This window comes from Podarcis pityusensis, assembly GCF_964106645.2.
Source record: "Podarcis pityusensis genome assembly, chromosome: 12".
Lineage (NCBI taxonomy): Eukaryota > Metazoa > Chordata > Lepidosauria > Squamata > Lacertidae > Podarcis > Podarcis pityusensis.
The window spans coordinates 10,110,639-10,137,259 of record NC_138037.1 but is presented as its reverse complement, the minus strand read 5'-3'; the positions used below and the strand labels follow the sequence as shown (position 1 = coordinate 10,137,259).

At 46.1% G+C, this 26,621-nt stretch overlaps 1 protein-coding gene across 7 annotated transcripts in view; it reads right to left on the bottom strand.

Annotated features, from left to right (window-relative positions):
* The window catches only part of LOC308459004 (sodium channel protein type 5 subunit alpha-like), a 294,603-nt gene that overhangs the window by 48,111 nt on the left and 219,871 nt on the right, over nt 1-26,621 (bottom strand). For 5 of the 7 annotated variants that reach the window (XM_080973958.1, XM_080973959.1, XM_080973960.1 and 2 more), the window contains 2 exons: nt 8,978-9,124; nt 4,150-4,273 (listed from right to left, as the gene is read on the bottom strand). In XM_080973958.1, the coding sequence (XP_080830084.1) occupies nt 4,150-4,273; nt 8,978-9,124 (271 nt within the window). The remainder of the gene's footprint in view (nt 1-4,149; nt 4,274-8,977; nt 9,125-26,621) is intronic. The other 2 variants (XM_080973961.1, XM_080973963.1) reach the window with 1 other exon arrangement.

The following is a 26,621-nucleotide window of genomic DNA, read 5'->3' as shown; positions in this document are numbered from 1 at the left end:
AATAGTTCTACTATGATGAAAATGAAGAATTGAAAGGCATTGTGGGAAAAGGCCTTAACTGGCTAAGTCAGGGATGGGGAACCTGTGGCCCTTCAGATGTTATTAGACTCCAACTCCAATCAGCCTCAGCCAGCTTGGCCAACGGTCAAGGATGATGGGAGTTGTAGTCCAATGGCATCTGAAGGGCCATAGGTCCCCCATCCCTGAGTTAAAGCAGCAGCTTTGCCTCCTTCCTATACTTATTGTCAATGGTGAATAACATCTAACTTACAATGTTCGATGTGACTCATTGACAACAGGTACAGTGTTGCCAGCATCCCTGTAGCTCTGTTGGGCAATGTGTTCCAGAGATGGCAATACTTTTGACGCCATTTAAACGATCCTTATCATTCACACAGACACTGTCACCTCCCCCCACAATAGGGAACATTTAAAGTCCTTTCCGTTGAATGCAGTCATTTTCTTTTCATAGTGGACAGGTCCCCTGCCCCGCCCCACCCAGCTCTAGGCTTTCATTCAAAAATCCTAACTTAAATCACAATAAAATCTCTCTCCCTCTGTGTACATGCATGCAAGCTGAGCGTAGTGTATACTAGAACAGCAGGCTTTTACTGCTGCTACAAGTGGAAGATAATTCCAGGTTGTCACAGCTCAGGAAAGCTCAATCAGAGAAAAACATCTGCAAATGAATTAAAGGCTAGAAATGGCCAACTTATTGTACATTTAATAGAAATATTCTAAGCCTTGAGCAGAGGGCCAAAGGAGACGTGATGCTTATCACGTAGTCTGCCCATATGTAGGCGGTTTTTTTAAAAATAGCAATAATTCCAAAATAGCCCACATATATCACACGCTTTTCTCCAGACAGTGTTTCGCTGTTGACTTAGAAGGTGGCTGTGCTTGCTCTAGTCCCAACCCCTTTAATTCCATTGCCTTTCCATCCACTCTTTTATCACATAAACCACACTAAGAGGGTGGTGGGCTCAGGGAATCTATTATTTGCATGATTTTTAACATGGAGGGATAAACTGGAAGAAACACAAGTACCATGGCTTCTGTGGAGGCAGATCCACCAAAGGTGGAAAGAGAAGAGGCAACACATAAACTTTCAGAGTTTGAAGGGTTGGTGAAAGGCTGTAATAGTAATGCTATGGGTTTAATTTCAAGACTATACCATTGCTTATTGCTATTAGAAGCGAATGGTACAGAAGGCAAGGTTTGAGTTTGAAAGTGAAGGGACAGAAATGGCAGGCAGGATGGAACAAATCCCCATTTAGGTAAATCTCAGTTAGAGACTAAGAAATGGAATTTAAAATGGTTCATAGGTAGTGCTTAACACCACAGAGGTTATCCTGTATAAATTCTACACTATCACCATACCGTTGGAGGGGATACCAGCTGGTAGGAACTTATAGACATCTTTGGTGGGATTGTAGAAAAGAATACAAGTTCTGGATCTCCATTTAAGGAGATTAACACAAATTGTAGCATAATACCCACCCCACAACTGGCTCTTCTAAACATCTAGGAAGAGAATGATTAGGAATTATGTGTAAGGAGTTGATTATCCATTTGCTAACTGTGGCCAGAGCTGGCAGAGCTGGCCTGGCTTTAAGACTCATCACAATTACCCACAGAAACAAGTTGAAATACAGCTGCTTCAAGGGGTGGGTGTGTTGTGTCCTCCCTATATGCGGCCCCAGTTAACACCCTGGCCAGAGCACTTTGGACCAATTGCAGCTTCTGAGTACTCTTTAAAGTCAGCTACAAAATCCAGAGCGCACTACATTAATCCAGATGTGATGTAACTAAAGATGTTTCACTGAGGCCAGAACTGCAGTCTCCAGAAATGGGTGTGTTTTGCACACCAGCCTCAGCTGGGCAAAGCACCAAAATTCAAAGCCAGGTCCAAATGAACCCCTCCCCTCCAAGCCATGTGCCTGCATTTTCAAGGGAAGACCTACCCCTCTTTGATGTACTGACCAAGAGCACCTCTGTCTGGTCTGGATTAAGGTGCTGTTTGTTTTCCTACATCCAGTCTGATGGTTCTGGATTTCCATAGTCTCACTTGAATGAGATGGACAGTTGGGATAGAGTTGGGTGTCATCTGCAAACTGGTGGTGCCAAACCCCAAATCACCTCCACTAGTGGTTACATCTAAATATTAAGCATGGGGAACAAGGTAGGGGCATGTAGGACCGCAAAGGCCACCTGTTAAGATATGGAATAGGAATCCACATGCTGGAGCTCACCATGAATGTCTCCCTTGTTCTTTTATAATGGCAATGGTGCCCATCTGAGAGGGGCTGGAGCCCTGAGCACCACCATCTGGAACAAGCCATCCAGAAAGGTCTAGAACGAAACTGGTCTGGAAGTGTGCCTTGTTCAGTGGCATGGTGCTGAGAGGTCCAGCACAACCAACAGAAAAGTATTCTCCCTGTCCAGTTTCTGGCACAGGTCATCTACAGAGGCCAAAGCTGGATTGAAATGGATCTGGAGCCGAGAAGAGGGTGAGATGCTTGAGTCATTGTCTTACTGAACTATTTATTTTGTGCATTACGCTATACTAAAAAAAAAGTACAGTGGTACCTCGGGATGCGAACAGGATCCGTTCTGGAGCCCTGTTCACATCCCAAATGGAACGCAAGACGCGACGACGCGTCTGCGCGTGCCGCGTTTCGGCGCGTCTGCGCATGCGTATGACGTCATTTTGATGGTCTGCGCATGTGCATGCGTCGAAACCCGGAAGTAACACGCTCTGTTACTTCCGGGTCGCTGCGGAGCACAACCTGAATTTGCCTAACCCAAAGCGTATTCATCCCGAGGTATGACTGTACTGAAAACAGGAGACATCTAGAAACAAACAACTGAAGAATTGCATACACTGGAATGCCTGCATCGTCATACCACACCCTTTTCTGACAAGTGAATTCATGTTAAGCTGTTATATCTAAGAAGAGCTGCCAAGAAAATGCCTGGGAACTACAGACATCCCCTTCCCTTGCAGGGCTTCTGCTACCTCATTTGATCATCCTTCACATGCCAAAATGCCATTCTGCTGACTGTAGGGGCTCTTGCATTTCTTGCAAGTTATCCCCATCTGATACCCACTAAGCAGGCTTGTTTCTGAATTAAATAATCCTCTGGGATATGCACGCTCGTGGATATATGACAGTTTAGCTCACCTTATTCTCCTACTCCTCCATCCCTCCCCACCTTCCAACACATCAGGAAGAACCTCATGGAACAATCAGTTGCAACAGAGACTCAAGGCTGTCAAGTGATTGCATTTGTTAACTGGAGAATTAGACAGCAAAAATCTACATTGCATCCCTGTCTTTTCAGTGGCAGGTGGAGTTGAGTGTTTACCAAACACAGGCATGTTTTCATCCTAAGAGTGAAAAAGGCATCTTGACTGATGCAATCAGCTCAAGGTTACAGGAAACACCCGTGAGTCGGCTTGGTGCAATCCAGTGGTGAGACGCAAGGGTGGAACTGGGGCAGCTACAAATATATACATACACAAAACTGCTACGGGGCCAGTGGGTGGAGGAGACAGCCTCACAACAGCTTCTCCCTTCTCCTCTGTGATGCCTCGTTTGGGGGCCATCAACCCTCCTGGATCCCAAGGGCCTCTGGGACCCCTAAAGGATCTGTGCCTTGGATGCATGTTTTTTGCACCATGGCGGTGCTGGAGATTGCAGGACCCTTGATTTCTGTGGATTAGTCAATGGAGACAGGTGTGATCTGTGCTTTGACGGTGGTTTCATTAATGTGAGATTTTTGTTTCACATATTGTTTGGGAAAGCACAAATTTAGGTAAGTTCATCTTTCAGTGTGAATGGAATCAAATTTCTCCCAGGTTCCTTCTTCCAGGTAACTAGTTCCATAATTAAACTACTCTCGCCATCATCAGTTTTCATGTAATGTTCAACCAACAAATTTAGATCTGGAAGTTTAGATCTGCTTCCTGCAAGTTTAGATCTACTCCTGCCCTCTGGGGCAGCAGCAGATACCAAGTTCCTGCCCTCTTTTCTGTGATTCTCCAGCTTCAACCTGAAGTGGAATAGCCCAGGAAAGCTTTGACAGTTCTGATAATGCGTTTCTAGCTTAAAGTCAGGAAAAGAAATGAAAGCAGCCCATCCTTACGTTCTGGGAAACAGTCTTCTGGTTCCATCATCTCTTCTGCCAGCTCAGGCATCTGCTCCAGAAGCTCTGGCGGGATTGCCAGGTCCACTGTGCTTCCTTCCGACAGACTGATTTCATCAAACTTCTAGGGGAGAAACAGGGGCAAAGGTGAGGAGAGGAAGAACATTAATCAGTCTCCTCTTAGCGGAAGTGGCTGTGCTTTAAAGAAGGAGCCAGCGATGGATGATTCAGCCAGCTGGAGAGAGGATGAAAGGAAGAAAAGATTTGCTCATGCATTTTCATACAACACCCAGTGACCACTGCAAAAGGGATGCAGCATACGACAAATGAACAAAATATGTAAAAATGAAACAACTGCACAGCAGCGTTTTGTAATAAAGGCGACGTTTTTGCTTACCGATGGGAAAGATTAAGATAAGTGCCAATTTCAAAGGAGATCTGTGTTTCTGTTTGCATATAGGTTCAGAAAAATGCAAATTTAGTAAGAGTGTGCTAAAATGAGTAGTGAATACTTTTTGTTAAAAAAATAGCTTTTATTAATATATAGCCCTTCCCAATAGAAATACAGAAATTTAAAACTAACGTGCCATGTGGTTTACCTCCCTATTCCACTTATAACATGTCATGGGTGCAGTTCTTCTTCCAAGAACTGAATAAATTTACCCACCAATCCTTAACTGGTCCTCCATGGGGGGGGGGGGGAGGTTCAAATACAGAGGAAAATTGCATGTCAGGGAGAAGTCTAGAGTGCTTCTTCCTAACATCTAGTTTTCTTGGTGCAGTTAGGCGCATCCAGCCACACCTTTCTCCTTGGTAGAACTGGGTCAGCATATTTCAGGCATGTTTTTTTCTGACACACTCCCAGTTCATCTATGGTGACAGTAAGGCCTACCAGCTTGGCCAGAGCCTTCCACCATCTGAAAGCACATTCTAGAATATGGCCCAGAATCCTTTGCAGAAGGCAAGATTCCTGGAATATGTGCTCATAGGTTCCTCAGCAAGTAGAGGCAGAAAATGTTTGCTGCTCCCACGGATAAATATTACTTGGTGGTTCAAATCTTATTGCGTCCTCGGTCTTTAAACATTTTCATGAGCTCCTGTGCTGCCAAAGCACAAAGGGTGTTGGGTTTGTTGCTGCTTGTGTGGTTGATATTCCAGGATAAAAAGGGAGAAATATCAACCACCTAACTTTCAAAGAGCAATCTGGAACTGCCTCCATATGGACAAATCTGCCTCTTCAGCAATGTCTGAGAGAAGAGATGATCTTTACCTTGTGGCTAATTGCAGCCTCCTGCTTCTCTCCCGCCCCTTCCCCCGCCCCAATTCAAATGAATCCACCAGACAGAGAGAAAGCACTACCTTCAGAAGAAGAGATTAAGGGCAGAAATAACAGCTCTCTGGAGATTTACGTGAAGAATGCTCCTAAAAAAAACCAAACCCTTCTGCAATGGAGATGAAAACATCTGAGCAGCTGATTATTTGGCTACTGCAGACTTCCTGGGAACATAAAAGATGGGGCCATTTTCAGGAACTGAGATCCTGTTTCAAAGATGGATTATGAAGGGAGACCAAGATGGACCATTTTTTAAGAAAAGGTTTGGTAAACCAAGCTATACGGATGACTACAGCCCAAACTAGACGAGAAGTAACAAAGGCTGCATACATTAAAAATACATTTAAAGCATATGTCTTCCCCCAAAGAATCATGGGAGAGCTGCAGTTTGTTATGGGTGCTGTAGCTCTGAGAGACTGCAAACTACAACTCCCAGGATTCTTTGCGGAAAAGCAATGTGCTTTTTAATCTATGGTGTGACCTAAGTTTTCCTTAGTAAGGAAATAATAGCTCTGAGTGGAATGGTGGTGGTGGTGGGGTAGTTAGCCCCCTGCAGTACTGTGGTCCTAATCCAAAAGCCCCTACCTAGGAGCTGTGTGATGCCCTTAGAAACTGATTACTTTTTGATAAAACATCCCAGGATGCCTGTTTGTCTGTCTTCTCCTATTAACCAGTGTGGTGTAGTGGTAAAGAGTGGTGGACTCGTAATCTGGTGAACCGGGTTCGATTCCCCACTCCTCCGCATATAGCTGCTGGGTGACCTTGGGCTAGTCACACTTCTCTGAAGTCTCTCAGCCCCACTCACCTCACAGAGTATTTGTTGTGGGGGTGGAAGGGAAAGGAGAATGTTAGCCACTTTGAGACTCCTTCGGGTAGTGATAAAGCGGGATATCAAATCCAAACTTTTCTTAAAATCCTTGAAAAGGGGGCAGGGGGAGTTGGAACTACCATACCACACTTTGAAAAGAAGGAGTGTCGTATTTTTCGCTCCATAAGGCGCACCTGACCATAAGGCGCACCTACTTTTTTGGGGGGGGGGAATTCAAGAAAAAAAATATGCGGCTCTTGGGGGCTTTTGCGGGAGGTGGGTGAAGTGAGAGAGCCTCGCTCTGTCCCTTCCCCCACCTCCCTTTTGCACCTTGCAAAAGCCACGGATAGCCACGCGAAGCTTCCCCAGGGCAGCGGGATGAAGGCTCCCCGCTGCCCTGTGGAGGCTTCGCGGGCTACCCCAGAGCTGCTCAGGAGCTTGTCGGGGCTGGCAGGGGAAGCCCGGGTTTCCCCCACCCCCAGCCCCAAAGAGCAGGTCGGGGCTGGTGGGGGAAGGCCAGCCCCCCCCCCAGCCCCAGGGACGACACATTCGCTCCATAAGATGCACAGACATTTCCCCTTAGATTTTAAGAGGGAAAAAGTGTGTCTTATGGAGCGAAAAATACGGTAAACTCAACACAAGGCAGACAATGCAGGATTGCTTGCAATGTTTGCTTTGATAATGAGGGCCTGCTTTGAAGATGGTGATTTGGTGCTCTGGGAGAGGGTGCTCAAACCCATCCTTCAGTTCAGATCCCTCCTGCCCCCACCCCAAGCTTATAGGAGAAAACATCCTCACAACAACCCCCAAATTAACACACCAGCCCATTGAGGGGCGCCTCACTGGAGGAAAGAGTTAAGCACCATCTCTAATAGCACTGTTTCTCTGATCTTTAAATCAGCTCAGCCAGGCTTCAAAATGAGAAGGAAAAGGCACCAAGGACCAGCCCCCCGCCCCTTCTCATATGGTTCAGCTTTAAGTCCCTTCCTGGTATGAGGTTTTGGGGAAAGAAGAAGCAGAGACTCCAAAAAGAAAACATTAGATTAGCCGAGCAGGTGAACAGAGAAAATACACTGGTTGTTGCATCAGCATGCATAAGCCCCAGCCTGATAACCTGACAGTGACAAAAGGAAAGATTATAATATCTGCAAAACTCAGCAGCACAGCCGCAGGAGGGATGAGAGAGGAACCAGAAACGAAGCAGCACAATTAAAAAGCAACAACAACAGTGCATTGCAAGCGATCTAAGAGCCATTTTAGAGTCATCCATATCAACAGAGGTGGGGGCTGGGGCAGTGAAACACTTTTGTGGTACGGAAAATATCAAGAAGCTGATGGCACTGATCGCTGATCTGGACTTGTCCCTCCTCTATTTAGGCCTCAGTTTCACCCCTGTTCCTCAATTTGTAGCCAAAAGTTCAGATATCAGAGCTTTCCGCTTGGCCTTACTCCAGTGCATGTGATTCTCCTTGTGATTTCTGCATTGCCTCCAACTCTTCTCTTGGCGGCTTGACAAAGCTGTTGGCGTACTTCCTGGGTTGCCCCATGAGCTAGTTGCCATATGAGCCACCAGACAGTTTAGCCATTGCCTGCTTCACAGGGCTTGGTCATGAAATTGTGGGTCCAGTGCTGTCCCACACGGCGCTAAGTCTTCAAAAATAGCATCATTTGGGCGTTGTTGCTGGCGTATGTCACCTCACATGAACTTCTGCCTCATTTTTCACTGTTCCATGGACAGGTGCCATGCTCTTTGATCTCCCTCTTAAACAGTCACAAATAGAAACTAATTGTGCTCTTTGGAGATGGCATTTGTGTTCTGCTCACATTTAAAGGTGGTGGAGGAAAGCAAGCTTGTTGCTGTTGCTGCTTCCTACGATCGGGCCATTCAGAAAGTCCGACTTGAAATGGAAGCATGCCGTTTTCCTTTTCCCACTTTGTTTCGTATAGAGTGCACCTGGGTCCCAGGCAATGAGTTTCTTGTTCATTTAGTCAGTGTGCATCGATTCTCATGCTGTATGGGGTAAAACCATCCCCCTAACTACTAAATATTCAACTTTGTAAAAACGGGGTCTGCAATTCAACAAAGTTATATGCATGTGCTCTGTATGCAGCCGGGGATATATTTAATGTTTCTGTGACAGGCTGAGCAGGCAAGGTACCTTTTAAGCAGAAAAACAGCTTGCTGCCTCAGTTAACTCGTATGTGTGGTTCCACCCCCAGGAGAAACTTCAGGCACCTCCAGTTATGCAACTTCCTCCCCCGTGCTCTGTAGGATGGTTGCATTTGTGAATGTATGCTATGTGCAACTGAATTTATGCTTAGGACGGAAACTGCTATATGACCAGCTTTTCCTCCAAATGATAGACATGATTTCAGGCTATAGCAGAGAACCCAGCTCATAGCCTGAGCATGAAACTTGGCAATTGAAACCAGCTTTTGTTTTTTCAAATGGTGCATTCTGGAATTCCATTCCTGGACATTGCATGAATTCTCTGCTTTTAATTCTCTCCATACTTACCACAGCTATAGTGGCCATTCTGCGTTGTTTTTCTTTGGCACTGGATAGGCTTGTTTATAAAGGAAATGACCCCCCCCCATGCCCCATGCAACCCTTGCCAATTTCTACTGCATGCACTACAGAGTTCCAGCAACGGACAGCATGCAGAAAGCAGGCAGCAAACAGTTACCTCTTGTTCCCCTACTGGTGGGACCGGAGGCTCGTCCTTTGACTGTTTGTCCGTTTGCAACTCACTTAACTCTTCGCAAATCTCAGAGGCCTGACTCCGAACAGCTGGGCTTTTGTAGCGCTGCCCTTTCAGTTGCTGTTGTTTGTCCTGGTGGAAATAATCCTAAATGGGTTTATTCCCCCTCTTTTTCCAGCATGCTCATTTCATAAGCAGAACACACAGACAGACACATACGGCCCCAGTGAGAACAGAAAAATCAGCGTCAAATATGCTCATTAAAAGTGGCACCTCGGGGCAGCAAAGGGTGAAGGAACAAGATTGCATTTAATTAACTGTGCAATTTTTACAATAATTTCCATTGCACTTTGACAGGGTCATCAGACTCAGGCAAATTCAAACTACAGACCTTTGAGCTACGGCAGCTCTCTGGGAAACTCATGGCCTCATTTGGCCAAAGCATCTTTACTTGGTTCTTGGCCTTACTCCATGCTTTCCTCTGGGATTGGTCACAGCACATTTGTGAACCTCCCCTTCCTGTCAGCAGCACTGATTTTATGCAGCAACACACCACACATCTCGGGAAGATGGTGGATTCTGCTCCTTAATTAGTCCCTGCCCTTTCCTCTGGCCTCACTGCCCTTTGTCAGATACCCCAGGCTAACCTGCTCACTAATACATACCCTCCAACATTCCTCAGAAGAAAATAGAGAAATCCCAGAGAAAATAGGCACATTTCTCACTCCCCCGCAACTGACCCTCCTGGACCCTCCCATTTTTGTGTCCCCTCCCGCAGAGCATTTCCTATTGGAAGAAGGGCTACTCCAATGGGACAAAACACCCACACCCTCCACCGCCTTGAGAAAACCCCTTAATCCAGATTCACAAAAAGAAAAACACACACCGCAACAGCTTGGGGCTGAAAAATGAGCACCCCCATTTTGATCAACGGGGCCTGCATTCCCTGAGGGCCATTTGCCAGTTGTGGGGTTGGGCCAGAGAAAAAAGGAGGCAGAGCACTAAATGTAAATATTATCTTTGTAGAAGAGGCTAGAGGTGGTGAAGGACATCTTATTGTCAGACAAAAATCTTTTAAGGAGGGTGGAAGCAGGGCCATTAGGGGGTTTTGTCTGGGGAAGTGATGTGTTCTTGTGAGAGACTAAGAGTCAGACAGAGAGGCTTGGAGGGCTGCATTCGGGCCCTGGACCTGAGGTTCCTCACCCCTGTGCTAAGCCAAGACAAGATCTCCCAAGTTTGCATGTTAAAACTGCAAGGGACTAAACACTGTGCAGAACGAGTTCCTGAGCACCTCAAGGGGAGGATAGGAGGTTGGTTGGGTGTGGGTAGAGGAGGGTGAACAGTGGGGAGGACTGGCCCACTGCTCCATGCCCTTTTCTTTCTTCTGCCACTCGGGCATGGTAGCCTGAGGAAGGAGGGTAGGTTTCAAACCAGCTGTCCCCAGCATTTAGAGACAGAGGAACTGCTCACAACTCACATTAGATCGGAAGTGAAACAGACTGCTTCTCACCCAAGCAATTAATTGCTGAACCAATACATATTTGCTCTTCAGAGCTCTCCACTAGGGAAGTCAAGCTGAAACATATCTCCATTATTTTGTGAGGGCAGTGTTTTGAAAAACTGGCCCATGGGAAAACTGGGAGCAGGAGCCCAAAGCATACTCCTTCAGGTGACCATCTCATCCCGCATGGAATTTTTCTGGGGGGCTCTGGCCCAAGTTTTCCTAGGGGCAGACCTTCAAAGCAGGGCTGAAGGACAGAAGACCCCTTCTGCAATCTGAGCCAAAGAAGAATTTGAAAACCTATCCATTCTGAAGGAAATCAGCCCTGAGTGCTCACTGGAAGGACAGATCCTGAAGCTGAGGCTCTAATACTTTGGCCACCTCATGAGAAGAGAAGACTCCCTGGAAAAGACCCTGATGATGGGGAAGATGGAGGGCACAAGGAGAAGGGAACAACAGAGGATGAGATGGTTGGACAGTGTTCTCGAAGCTACCAGCATGAGTTTGATCAAATTGCGGGAGGCAGTGGAAGACAGGAGTGCCTGGTGTGCTCTGGTCCAGGGGGTCACGAAGAGTCAGACACGACTAAACGACTAAACAACAACAATGTTCACCTCTCTTTTGAGGTAAGCTATAAATGCAATCCTAAATTCATTTTCCTGGGAGTAACATACTGTCATGTTTATTTCCAGGCCCAAACCCAGGGAATGCAGGAGCCAGCCTCCACGCCATGCTCCCAACCGAAAGAGAAGCAGATTTGTGCCCAGACGCCCAAGCTGTTCTCATTGCACAGGTCTTTCTGGCAACTCTGCAGAGTGGCTGTGTGTCAGGAGGGCTGCCCTCTCTTTACAGGGCTGCCTGGTCCAAATATAGTTTGAAGATTAAAAAACATAAGAAGAGAGAGCAGGGACCTTGAAGTGTGTTGTCAACAGTTGGCACCTGGAGAACAGACTAAGCAGGCATGCAGATTACCTGATCAGAGTCTTCCCCACTATGATATGATAGTTTGCATTTCTATTTAAATTACAATAACTGTTTCTAAATTTGCACCGACCCATACAAATAATAATAATAATAATAATAATAATAATAATAATTTATTATTTATACCCCGCCCATCTGGCTGGGTTTCCCCAGCCACTCTGGGCAGCTTCCAACAAAACACTAAAATACAATAACCTATTAAACATTAAAAGCTTCCCTAAAGAGGGCTGCCTTCAGATGTCTTCTAAAAGTCTGGTAGTTGTTTTTCTCTTTGACATCTGGTGGGAGGGCATTCCACAGGGCGGGCGCCACTACCAAGAAGGCCTTCTGCCTGGTTCCCTGTAACTTGGCTTCTCGCAGCGAGGGAACCGCCAGAAGGCCTACAGAGCTGGACCTCAGTGCCCGGGCAGAATGATGGAGGTGGAGACGCTCCTTCAGGTATACTGGACCGAGGCCATTTAGGGCTTTAAAGGTCAGCACCAACACTTGAGCATATGCGAATTTTATGCAAAATCTAGGTTCTCTTTGGCTCTCCTTTTTGGGCCATGTGTGTGGCCATTGTACAACTGCATCAAACTGCCTTAACTCCCCTTGCTACTGAAACACATTAACAACGCTCTGCCTGGTTTCAATGGTTTGCTAAGGAGAGCTTTGAGGAGGGGCTTTCCCTGCTGTTTAAAAAGGCAATTACAAGCAGAACAGGTTTTTTTAAACAATAGTTATTTCCAACTCTTTGCATTTGGCTCATGCCACATCCTCATGTTTTACTGCCCGTGCTTGATGAGCCTAATATTATTGATGTCACGGTTATTAGCCCACCTGCCATGGTTGGACAGTTCCCTCACTGCGGGGAACAGCACAGCAGAAACAGAGAAAAATGTTTCATTTCAGACTGAAATAGCAGTAAAGACAAAAGAAAGCTTTTTGGCTAAGTAATTTGGAGGCGGGGAAATAAATGCTTTCCGTTTGCCGAGTTCATACTATAACCACCCCCTTCAAACGCTGCTAGGATCTTTCAGTAAATTTATTTGAAATTATATTACTGATTTCCTGCTGCAAAGGGCATGGGACTCAATGCATATTTTAACTTACTACAAATTGATTCAGCGCCCCCGCCCCCACCCAGTCCCAAACTGTACCCTGGGCTTAAGAAAGTGCTGCAAGTAAATGCTGGGCATGTACTTTAATCAATTCTCCACAGGCCAAAAGATCACATTGATACAATCAGGGGAGCTGGCATTTTGTCTGCATCAAAAACAGTCCATAATGGACAAGGGAGAACCTTAAGCAGTGCAAGAAATCAGCCGCGTTAACTTTTCATTTCTTTAAAATTGACATTCCCTCCCCCAAACGAATTGCAAGCATAATACAAATAATTTTATTCATACAGCTCTTTCGCACTAATTGGGGCTTTATGCAAAAGACAATAAGATGCAGCAGTTACACTTGAGGCACTCTGCATAATCAATGAAATGTAACATGACACAAAACAGAAGAATCCTATACATGTCTACTCAGCTCTGAGGACACCATTAAGTTCAGTGGGGCTTGCTCCCTGGTAAGTGGGCCAAGGATTGCAGCCATAAATCCAGTTGGAAAGGGGAAATGGAGACAGAATTGCCACATTCTCAGAGCCTGTAGAAGTTAAATCTCAGGGTTGGTCAACCAGAAGCACATGAGAGACACTCCAGCTTTTCTCCAAGGTTCTATGTTTAAAAGGCAAAGGGACCCCTGACCATTAGGTCCAGTTGTGACCGACTCTGGGGTTCCAGCGCTCATCTCGCTTTATTGGCCAAGGGAGCCGGCGTTCGTCTGCAGACAGCTTCCGGGTCATGTGGCCAGCACGACTAAGCCGCTTCTGGCGAACCAGAGCAGAGCATGGAAATGCCATTTACCTTCCCGCCGGAGCAGTACCTATTTATCTACTTGCACTTTGATGTGCTTTCGAACTGCTAGGTTAGCAGGAGCAGGGACCGAGCAACAGGAGCTCACCCCGTTGCGGGGATTCGAACCGCCGACCTTCTGATCAGCAAGTCCTAGGCTCTGTGGTTTAACCCACAGCGCCACCCACGTCCCTACTGTTTACAAAGACAATAAATAAATAAACCCTATATACTCCCTTCCCACAGCATTTTTAACATTACATTTTATCTGTATCATTACATTGTAACCGCACCCTAAAAAAAAAAAGTTCTCTTGAAAATTCATCAGTGTTTTAGAGCAATCGTATCCAAATGTACACATTTTTGCAAGGATTTTTGCCTTACATATTCACTTTTGAAAGCAATTTCCCCATATATAATGCATAATTCATTGTTTTCCCATGAGCATGCATCTTATGCAGAATTTTCCATAGTAGACACATTTTTTTGAATACATTATTCAGTTGGAGAAACTGAATCCCAAAATTCAGAGAAGTGTCGCTTCCAAAGGAAAGCTTTATTTTGGGTTGCAAAGCACAAATTAGGAAGGTTTGCATTTAAATTTGAACTGAACTGAACTCATCCCCCCCATCCCCAAACATAATTTACAGAATTTGAGAAGACGATTCTGCATTAAAATCAGTAAAAAAGAAAGAAAATGGATAACTGTTTTCCAAAAGAAATAACTACATCACAGACAACTGCCAGGCCTGTTCCCTGCTCAACCAGATTTGTATGCATGTGTATGTGTATGCATATGTGTGCAAACACACACACACAACTTTCTTTTGAATTCCAAACAATTCATTATGTTTGCTGCAACAATAATACTTTTATTGACAGCAAAGATCCCCCACTGTGGGATGCTTATGTAATCTGTTCGTAATTGTTTTATGTCAAGCGCTGAGTTGCCAAGGCAGTATTCATCATACTAATATTTATTGAATCAGTGGTTTTTGTAATTTATAAGGTAGAAAACATCAAGCGAGGCAATAAATTCATGCATACAAATGGAAACTGGGGTGTGAGTGTAGCTTTCCATGAGTTGCTTTTGGAGACAGGAATTTAAATTGTGTAACTACAGCCTCGTTCTCTGTGAAGAGCTCTCCCTGTGCTTAAGCACTACCATTTCAGGCTGCAGGCAGAAGTTCACAAGGCTGAGTACCTTACCATACAGAAAGAAAGAAAGGAGAGATATACATAGTTTACATAAAATAACCCTCTGTCCCTCCCTGCACATCTTAGGGAGGAGGATTCTAGCCTAGCATTCACCTTGATATCTCATTTTTCATATACAGGGACATTTCTATATTAGAAACATCAGACGAAGGAGCTCATACCTGCACTGTGAAGCGTTGCAGCCCAGATACAATTTTAATGTCTCAGTAAGAACTGAGAACTTAAGGCTTCTGCTTAGACTCATGTAGGGTTGCCATATGTCTGCAATTTCCCAGACATTGCCGGGATCTGGCCATCGGAAACAGTGTCCGGGTGGAATTCGCTTAAATGTAGATTTAGAAAGACTTAGAAGTGTAGATTTTTGGCAAATTTCCTTTAAAATAGATTTTTTTAAACCCAACAGCTTTGGGGCAAAATTAAAAAACTCCACAGCTTTCGTGTCCCGATTTTCACTTTTTCAAATATAGCAACCCTAACTCATGAAAATATATAGTTCTGCCATCTGCAACCTGGTGCTGTCCAGATGTTATTGGACTCCAATTCCTATCAGTCCCAGGCAGCACAGGCAATTGTGAGGGCTGATGGGAATTGTAGTCCAAAACATCTGGAGGGCACTAGATTGGTGAAGGCTGATTTATTAAAGCCAATTTCTATACTGCTCTTCATAACATACGTACCCCCCAGGGCAGTTGACAAGGCAATGTTGATGTATCCTCAAGGCCAATTCAAATACGGTCGTCACTGACTGCAGTAATTTGGAGGCAAGGAAATACAGTGGTACCTCAGGTTAAGTACTTAATTCATTCTGGAGGTCCGTTCTTAACCTGAAACTGTTCTTAACCTGAAGCACCACTTTAGCTAATGGGGCCTCCTGCTGCCGGAGCACGATTTCTGTTCTCATCCTGAAGCAAAGTTCTTAACCCGAGGTACTATTTCTGGGTTAGCAGAGTCTGTAACCTGAAGCGTATGTAACCTGAAGCGTATGTAACCCGAGATACCACTGTAAAATGCTTTTGGTTTGTTGAGTTCATACTATAACTACACGCCTTCAAACACTGCTATAATTTCCCAGTACATTTACTTGAAATCATGTTGTTGTTTTCCTGTTGCAAAGGGCATGGGGACTCAATGCATATTTTAAGTTATTATAAATTGATTCTGAGCTCCCACCCCCCAGTCCAAATTGTACCTCTGACAGCACCAACCACTGACACACAGGCCCCAAAGATTTGCCCATGATATGAAAGGTTCCCCACCCCAATTTACTCTTTTGTCTAAGAACCATCAAGCACTGACTTGAGTAGCTCAACACAACACTCCCTGGGATTGATTTTGTCCGGCATTGACTCGTAGTTCAGACTAGAAGGCAGTAACCAGCTAATTAACCCTTTGCGCTAGGCCCAAATACAGTGGCAAGAGCCTGTTATCCCATCTCAATGTGGATCCAGACCTTGCAGATATGCCCCTACCACAGTCTATTGCTATATCTGAGCCAGAGTGTTCATAGAGGTGTAAACTGGAAGCTCACTTAAAGCTTACAAACCCTACCTGCGTACATTTCCTTTCCAACACTGACAGCAGCAGTTCAACAGTTGTGCACGCAGGTGGATGTCGGTTCTCTGAACATCTGAATCAGGAACAAAGTTAGTTTCAACTAATATTATTGAGTGGAAAGGTCATGTCTTTGTGGTGGAGCACGTGCTATGTGCATGCAGAAGATCCCAGCTCCAATTCCAGACATCTCCAGGCAGGGCTGGGAAAGATTCCTAGAGAGCCCCTTCAGAAAGAGTGTAATTAATTCTGGGCTTGATGGACTAATAGGGTATAAGGCAGCTTCCTATGTTCCTAAGCTTCCTAAAGGTAAAGATAAAGGGACCCCTGACCATTAGATCCAGTCATGACTGACTCTGGGGTTGCGGCGCTCATCTCGCTTTATTGGCCGAGGGAGCCGGCGTACAGCTTCCAGGTCATGTGGCCAGCATCACTAAGCTGCTTCTGGCAAAACCAGAGTAGCGGACGGAAACGCCATTTACCTTCCCGCCGAAGCGGTACCTATTTATCTACTCGCACTTTGACGTGCTTTCGAACTGCTAGGTTGGCAGGAGCAGGGACCGAGCAACGGGAGCTCACCCCGTCGCGGGGATTCAAACCGCTGACCTTCTGATTGGCAAGTCCTAGGCTCTGTGATTTAACCCACAGCACCACCCGCATCCCCTTCCTACAGCACGACAAAACAGGGAACATCTGAGGATAAAAGGCTGGTTTTGGGACATCATCACAACCCAAACAGGTTGGTTACATGGTCCTGCCGTGCCATTATGTTCTGCACAGGATCCCTGATTACTGGGATTACTAGAAGATGAAGGACGCCAAGGCAAAGGAAGATGTCAGTAAAACATCAGCATCAGAAGAGGGGAGAATAACAGGCTGTAAATCTCTGTTTGGGAGGTACACTGCCCCCCCACACACTCAGCAACCCCCTTTCCCATCAACAATGATGACTATTCAGTGCACCTTCAATCCCTAAATTCATACAAATCTCCCTGCCCAGCTTTATTTCCTCTAAAACATACACAACTTCATTCCTCTAAGGGTTCTGTTTTTAAAATTGGCCTTAAGTGGGAGAACTTGGCAGAGGGCAGCATTGGCAATGCTAATTTCTCCTGTTATCAGTTCAAAAGGCACAAGAGTGCTTCATAAGTGTTCATTGTGCAGCGCCCAAAGCCACTACCTTTAGCAGAAATTGCTCGTCGACGATGTTTTAATCAGCGTGCACTTTATTTCCCTCTTGGTAATTGGGCTCTCTCCACAATGCAATACGAAGAATCAGGTATTACAACATAATGGGTTGACAAACACGGTCTCTTAAAGACTGGAGTGCGCTTTCTAACATTCGCTGCCGATTGCCGCCCGCTCCCAGGCACTGCCTGAAATAACCGCAGAAGATGCTTTTCAATCAATTAGGGCTTTTTGTACATTTTCACCGTGATTGAGAAAGCTTCGTACCATCACGTCCACCCAAAGCAGTCGGAGGTGTCAGGGCAACCGAAGCCACCGCAGCTTTACGGTTTCACTGTTTTGAGAAACCCGTAAGAAAAACAGAGAACTCGCACAAGAATGACTTTGGAGCAGAGACTGTGGTTTGCAATCAGAAGCTATCCTCAGGCTCGTGTGCTCTTGTCCAAGACCATACATAAAGCTGGAAGATATTCTAGGGCTGAGCCAAAGTGGCATTTTAAACTTCACTACTGGCGCTGTGGGTTAAACCACAGAGCCTAGGACTTGCCGACCAGAAGGCCAGTGGTTCGAATCCCCGCAACGGGGTGAGCTCCCGTTGCTCAGTCCCTGCTCCTGCCAACCTAGCAGTTCGAAAGCACACCAGTGCAAGTAGATAAATAGGTACTGCTCTGGTGGGAAGGTAAACGGCATTTCCGTGCACTGCTCTGGTTCGCCAGAAGCGGTTTAGTCACGCTGGCCACATGACCCGGAAGCTGTACGCCAGCTCCCTCGGCCAATAAAGCGAGATGAGCGCCCCAACCCCAGAGTAGGTCACGACTGGACCTAATGGTCAGGGGTCCCTTTACCTTTACCTTACTCAGGTTGTGGACTATGAACGAGTACACTTCTGCCCCCAAATTCAATGATTCTTCAGGATAGCTGCACGAGTACTAAACCAGGTGAGGGTAGCCAATGGGTCTCAAGCCCTTGGTGAGTAAACCCTACACAAATCTGGAGTGAATTCCCTAAGATTGATGGATGGCGCCTTGTATGCCTTCTTCCAGCAACACCTGCAGCCAAGCTAGTGCCCAACGTCTTGCTCAGCTTTCCTTTGGACCACAGCAGCAAGCTCTTGTCATCTGGGCAGCTCAGGACCTCCATACACACTGCCCAGGCTTGCACCCCAGGGAGGTCACTTCAGAACAAAACACAGGAAACAGCCCTGCTAGAAAAATTAACCAATAAACTGAAACTGACAGGGGGACAAATAGAAGAAGACACCTTCACCCCGGTATGGCTCCCCTTTATCACATACACAGCCCAACAAGACGACGACAAAAATCCACCAACAGCATAAAAATAAATGTGGCTAACCTGATCCAAAACACCGACCCACCCCACTCCCACATGAAAACAAAGACCACCACAGCCAACCACAAATGAACAACCACATCCTAGGCCAACCCCAACCTTTCTCACCACCAAAGGAACTCAAGTGAACAGCAAAGAACCTGCACAAGCAACACTGACACCAAACCCTACATATAGTAAGTAAAACAGAAACATGGTCTCCAGGTTTGAGGTTCTTCAAGCCTGAGCTAAAGGGAGGGGGCAGATTTGTGTGATTCTATGTGCAACAATACGTAAAAACTGAAGAACTCGTGAGAAAGGGAGAAGCGGAGAGAGGGCTGGGTTGTGAGCTGTAAGCTGAAGGCAACTTGGGGTGCCAGAACTTGTAGACTCCTGCCTTGTAGGAGTGCCGGTGCTGCTTAACGTCACTTGTGCTCTATGTATATATTTGCAAATAAGACCGATATTACAAAAGCACCATAAATTATCCAGCCTCCTCTACTCTGAAAGGAAGCCAAGCCATAAGAACATAAGACAAACCTGCTGAATCAGGCCAATGGCCCATCCAGTCCACCTGTGACTGGTATTCAGATGCCTGATGCCTTTGACAGTGGAAGAAGTACATATCCATCATTGCTAGTAGCCACTGATAGCCCTGCCTTTCATGAATTTGTCTGGCCCTCACAAGTGGAGAGAGGGCTGTTACATTCATGTCCTCCTTGAGGGCTTCCCATGGGCATCCGTTTGGCCACTGTGAGATGGATGCTGGACTAGATGGGCCTCTGGTCAGATCCAGCAGGACTCTTCAGACTTTGCTAATGACAGCTGTCTACCCGCAAGCAACCTTCCTTAGCCAACATTGCAGGAGGAAAGTTTGGTGCATTCATAGAATCATAGAATCATAGAGTTGGAAGAGACCACAAGGGCCATCGAGTCCAACCCCCTGCCAAGCAGGAAACACCATCAGAGCACTCCTGACATATGGTTGTCAAGCCTCTGCTTAAAGACCTCCAAAGAAGGAGACTCCACCACACTCCTTGGCAGCAAATTCCACTGTCGAACAGCTCTTACTGTCAGGAAGTTCTTCCTAATGTTTAGGTGGAATCTTCTTTCTTGTAGTTTGGATCCATTGCTCCGTGTCCGCTTCTCTGGAGCAGCAGAAAACAACCTTTCTCCCTCCTCTATGTGACATCCTTTTATATATTTGAACATGGCTATCATATCACCCCTTAACCTCCTCTTCTCCAGGCTAAACATGCCCAGCTCCCTTAGCCGTTCCTCATAAGGCATCGTTTCCAGGCCTTTGACCATTTTGGTTGCCCTCCTCTGGACACGTTCCAGTTTGTCAGTGTCCTTCTTAAACTGTGGTGCCCAGAACTGGACACAGTACTCCAGGTGAGGTCTGACCAGAGCAGAATACAGTGGCACTATTACTTCCCTTGATCTAGATGCTATACTCCTATTGATGCAGCCCAGAATTGCATTGGCTTTTTTAGCTGCCGCGTCACACTGTTGGCTCATGTCAAGTTTGTGGTCAACCAAGACTCCTAGATCCTTTTCACATGTACTGCTCTCAAGCCAGGTGTCACCCATCTTGTATTTGTGCCTCTTATTTTTTTTGCCCAAGTGCAATACTTTACATTTCTCCCTGTTAAAATTCATCTTGTTTGTTTTGGCCCAGTTCTCTAATCTGTCAAGATTCATTTTGAAGTGTGATCCTGTCCTCTGGGGTGTTAGCCACCCCTCCCAATTTGGTGTCATCTGCAAATTTGATCAGGATGCCCTTGAGTCCATTATCCAAGTCGTTGATAAAGATGTTGAATAAGACCGGGCCCAAGACAGAACCCTGTGGCACCCCACTAGTCACTCTTCTCCAGGATGAAGAGGAACCATTGATGAGCACCCATTGGGTTCGGTCAGTCAGCCAGTTACAAATCCACTGAGTGGTAGCATAGTCAAGACCGCATTTTACCAGCTTCTTTACAAGAATATCATGGGGCACCTTGTCAAATGCCTTGCTGAAATCAAGGTAGGCTACATCCATTGCATTCCCTTCATCTACCAGGCTTGTAATTCTGTCAAAAAACGAGATCAGGTTAGTCTGACATGACTTATTTTTCAGAAATCCATGCTGACTATTGGTGATCACAGCATTCCTTTCTAGGTGCTCACAGACTGTTTGCTTAATGATCTGCTCCAGAATCTTCCCTGGTATTGATGTCAGACTGACTGGGCGGTAATTATTTGGGTCCTCTCTTTCCCCCTTTTTGAAAATAGGGACAACATTTGCCCTCCTCCAGTCTGCCGGGACTTTTACAGGGAGAAATGTAAAGTATTGCACTTGGGCAAAAAAAATGAGAGGCACAAATACAAGATGGGGGACACCTGGCTTGAGAGCAGTACATGTGAAAAGGATCTAGGAGTCTTGGTTGACCACAAACTTGACATGAGCCAACAGTGTGACGCGGCAGCTAAAATAGCCAATGCAATTCTGGGCTGCATCAATAGGAGTATAGCATCTAGATCAAGGGAAGTAATAGTGCCACTGTATTCTGCTCTGGTCAGACCTCACCTGGAGTACTGTGTCCAGTTCTGGGCACCACAGTTTAAGAAGGACACTGACAAACTGGAACGTGTCCAGAGGAGGGCAACCAAAATGGTCAAAGGCCTGGAAACGATGCCTTATGAGGAACGGCTAAGGGAGCTGGGCATGTTTAGCCTGGAGAAGAGGAGGTTAAGGGGTGATATGATAGCCATGTTCAAATATATAAAAGGATGTCACATAGAGGAGGGAGAAAGGTTGTTTTCTGCTGCTCCAGAGAAGCGGACACGGAGCAATGGATCCAAACTACAAGAAAGAAGATTCCACCTAAACATTAGGAAGAACTTCCTGACAGTAAGAGCTGTTCGACAGTGGAATTTGCTGCCAAGGAGTGTGGTGGAGTCTCCTTCTTTGGAGGTCTTTAAGCAGAGGCTTGACAACCATATGTCAGGAGTGCTCTGATGGTGTTTCCTGCTTGGCAGGGGGTTGGACACGATGGCCCTTGTGGTCTCTTCCAACTCTATGATTCTATGATTCTATGACATCCAACAAATATCCGGGTAATTGAAGTCCCCCATTACTACTATCTCCCTTCCTTTTGCATGCTTGGCCATCTGTTCCAGGAAGGCATCATCTATGTCCTCCGTTTGGCTTGGGGTTCTATAGTAAACTCCCACAATGAGGTCACTGTTATTCTTCTCTCCCTTAATTTTGACCCAAATGCTCTCACTTTGGCTTTGAGGTTCTAAATCTTGGATCTCTTCACAGGTATACACATCCCTGACATATAACGCCACTCCTCCTCCTTTCTTGTCTGGTCTGTTTCTCTGAAATAGATTGTATCCCTCCATTATTACATTCCAATCGTGGGACTGATCCCACCAGGTTTCAGTGATGCCTATTATGTCATATTTAGTTTGCTGTACCAAGAGCTCAAGCTCATCTTGTTTATTTCCCATGCTTTGCGCATTAGTGTACAGACATTGAAGTCCATTAATCATTCCCCCGTGTCTCTTATTTAAGGATTTTTTCCTCCCACCACTAGGTCTGCATGCTGTTTGCTCCATTTGGTCTATGACATTTGGATGATCATCTTCATCAATTGATAGACTCCTACCTTCAGGAGCACTGTCTCCCTCCCCCACATTAGTCAGTTTAAAGTCCTCCTGATGAGGTTTCTGAGATTTTTGGCAAAAACATTCCTCCCAACCATTGTGAGGTGCAGCCCATCGCTTGCCAGAAGTCCATCTTCAAGAAACTGCAGTCCGTGATCTAAGAATCCAAACCGTTCCTGTTTACACCATTTGCGAAGCCAGCTGTTCACTTCCACTATTTTTCCTTCTCTCCCTGGGCCACGTCGTTCAACTGGGAGGACAGATGAGATGACAATTTGTGCATTTAATTGCTTCAATTTCCTGCCCAGAGCCTCGTAGTCTCTTTTGATCTTCTGGAGGCTATTGCTTGCAGTGTCATTGGTTCCCACATGAACCAAGAGGAAGGGGTATTTGTCAGTGGGTTTTATGATTCCTTGCAGTCGTTCAGTTACATCTTGGATCTTAGCCCCGGGGAGACAGCACACTTCCCGAGACATCTTGTCAGGCCCACAGATCACTGCTTCTGTTCCCCTCAGTAGGGAATCCCTATCACCACTACATGCCTCCTCTTAGGTTTGGTCGGGGTTCTTCCGTGAGCTGTCCGTTCCAAGGTCGCCTGCACATTCCCTGAGGACTGACTTTGCTGCTCGTCTTCATATACCTGATCGACTGCAATGAGGGAGAGATCCTCAAATGGAGTCTGCTCTTCGTCTTCCATGCTAGGGGAGAGGACCTCAAAGCGATTGTGTATTTCAAAACAATCAGAGCGAACCCTGGGCCTCCTACTTCTTTGAGTCACGTTTCTCCATATATCTGGCTCCTGTGTTGGTGAACTAGCCTCCTTCTCAGGGGAGTCCCCTGTCTCCTCCTTGGTGCAGACGGTGTGCTCTGTTGCTTCCAAGAAGAGCTCCAGCTCTCTAATTCTTTGGAGCGTAGCTACACGTTCCTCCAGTTGCTGGACTTTGTCTTCTAAGAGGGCAATCAACATGCAATTGCTGCAGGTAAAGCTGCCTGCAACCTTTGGCAAGATGGCAAACATTGCGCAGGAACCGCAGGCGACTGCAGCTGTCCCCCCTCCCCTCCATCTCGAGAACGTGTCGTTGGGGGTGGCTACAGCGGTCCTCCATCATAAAAAGCATGAAGACAGGACAAATAACTCCCCCCCCAAAAAAGTGATAGGATCCAATAAATCTGCTTGTGAACCCTGTCTGAACTGAGTGGGCAGCTGAATACATGCCCCAGAACCTTGCAATATATGACAGATACTCAGAGATTACTTCTGCAAATGAAATGAAAGCTCTGATAATGTAGAGGAAAGAAGCACATACTTAAGTCTTGGGCATCTATTCAGTGTTTCTTGGTTTGTGGCTCCAGGATAGCACCAACAGCTCAAATCACACATGTACACCCCCCCCAAAAAAACCCATTGACTATTTCTGAGTAGCAGCGTGACTTCTCCCCAAAAGCAAAAATTGTGTGAAATGCTCATTTCAGAGCAGAGTTTTTGCTCTGGGGGTGAAAGAGGAATCCTTGAAATACTACCCAGCAGAGCATGAGTGACATATAGGCTAAAGTCTGGGCATTTGTCCAAATGCATGTTGTCAAATGAGCAATGCCTGATATCATTCATTCAAGTGCCATGGATTTTTGTGACTACTAGTGGTTTATTACATTTGTCTTCTACTGCTTCACATACCTTAGGTGCCATACTACGGCACCTTGTCCTGAATAAGCAACTCAGTAATCTTTGGGGCAAGAGTGTGTATGACAGCGTCCCTTACACTGGAGAAAGTAAGTGATGGAAGGAAAAACAATGACCAGGTCTTAACTGAAAGGAGGGCAGGCATAGGAATACAGGGGTCCTGAAGACTCTGGGGTGGAGAGAGGCAGCAGAAGCAGCTCATTGTGTGGGGTGAAGCTACTATGCAAGAACACCAGACTGGCTCCTGCCAATGTGTTTGTGCTGCACTGACCTCACAGAATCACAGAAATGCAGAGCTGCGCTGGGGTATTGGAACTATATGACCCTTGGAATCATGTCCACCTCTACGTTTCTAGGTTTCTCTGATTCTATGAGATCAGCACAGGGCAAACACATTGGCAGGAGCCAATCTGGTACCCATTTGCACCGCACTGACCTCCACACCCCTCCGCCTCTCCCTCTTGGTAAGCAACCATGACCCACCTGTTGGGAAGCTAGAGTAGCAGATCCTTCCCACCTGGCAATGGTGGACAGAGAATCTTAAACAGTGTGCTGCGTTGTGTTGTGTGCATTTGCAAAGCAGGTGTAGAAGCTAATATTTCTATTGCACTGTGGTATATTCTGAAGCTCATTGTTCACCAAGAACCTACTGAGAGGCAAAGGCGTCAAGCTGGGAATGCACAGAGTTCATAACTCACCGAGACCTGGCACACTTGGGACTGGAAAGTGTTCAGTCAAGGGCTTCAGCTGGAAGCGAAAGGCTGTAGACCAATGACAGTACACATGTGTTGCATACAAAAGGTCTCAGGTTAAATCTCCAGCATCTATGTGAATGGGGTCAATAAATAGCACTGGGGCAGAGGTAACTTCTAGAACCCCCTTTATGCATGAATTGGTCTCCATGTTGCAGGAGTCCCTTGGCTTGGACCACAGTGAGATCTCTTAAATGGAAAGGGGCATATGAGTGGTGTTAGATCTGTAAGTGTTTTGTCTAGATGGACTCCTGCTGACCTACGTTCCCTCCTGCCTTGACTCCAGGCTGAGTGAAATTTTTGATCTACCCTGTGGACCACCCAAACACAGCACTGTATATATCTCCCTCCCACCCTCTTTACTGAGTTGTAGCTCAATGGCAGAGCTCGTGCTTTGCATGCAATGGGTCCCAGGTTCAATTTTTGGCATCTCCAGGTCAGACTAGGATAAGACCCCTGCCTGAAACACCCAAGAACCGCTGCCAATCAGTAGGAGACTAGGTGGGCCAATGATCTTGCTCAAGATACGGCAGATTCCTCCATGCCATTGCGTTCCTCTGCTCTGCAGAATCACCGCGGCTCAAATCTGATGCAGAACGGAGCACAGCTTAAAATAAGGATGTGTGTGCATGCTTGTGTGTCAAAATTAGAAATTACATTTGGGTGCTTTAGATAAGTGCAAAGGCTTCCCTCGCAGCAGCAGGCAGCTCACTCATGTCCATATGACCCAATTAGTCAGCCCATCATAACAAATGTATACAGGCAACTTCCGAAGACGAGTGAGAAAATGCTGCAAATGCCCCTGTGTGCTGCGTTCCAAAGGATGCCAGTGAAGAACAAAGCTGCCTCATTGGTCAAAAATGGCAACAGTGAAATAGCCACAACACTCTGTGTGTGCACACGCGCGCATGCACACATATGCACATCAAAATTCTGATTTCTAACCATTTTAAAAATTAAATAAATATCATATTTCTAGACTGCCATTCAGTAGAGAATAGTCACAGGTCATCTTCAGGAATTAAATAATAATAATAATAATATTTCCATGCAAAAAAGAGTAAAAAGCAACAAAACAAACATTTTAAATTACATGAAAACAATGAGAATCTTTGCCAAATCCCCAGTGTCCAATGGGATGAACCAGTTCTCGCTGATGGCAAAAGGGGTATGTCAGGGAACTGCCATCAGCTCAGAGGCCAGAGGCGAGGAGGAAAGCCCCGCCTCCAGTGGCGAGGGGGTGCAGGGCCCAGGAGATGCTAGGGAGAGCCTCAACACGGAGCCTGAGCAAAGAGGAGGGGAGGGAAGTACCCCTTTGCCAGCGCCCACTCTTTTCAGTGGTTTCAGCGCAAAGAGGGGAGCAGAAGGATGGGGGTCACGTGACTGTTATGCTGGGGGAGGTACAACGACCGGCCACTCCCAGATTCTGCTAGCGACTGAGCCAGACATGAACTTGCAATGCTCTTCATTGTAAATAGTTTGCACTGAGAATAAAGCTTGGAAAAGACAGGTCGGAGTCTTGCCTGTTGGCTCTTGAGCAACCACACCACCACCTGACAGGGTACATAGAGACAGTGGACAGCATTCCACAACTCCTGAGTCGCCCAAGAAAAGGCCTGCTAATGGTAGAAAGTCAGCCTTACTACCTGGGTGGTTATACGTGTACTCACTCTCATATAAGTCCTACTACAGTGGGGCTTAATCCCAAGCAGCTGTGTAGAAGATTACCATCTAAAGCAGGGATGAGGATTGTCTGGCCCTTCGGATGTTGGACTCACCTGTTGGGTCAGGGATGATGATGTCTGACTACAACTACCAGATAGAGGGACATGGGTTCCCATTTCTGGTTTCAAAATATACACTTTTGTGTGCAATTTTGCCTAAA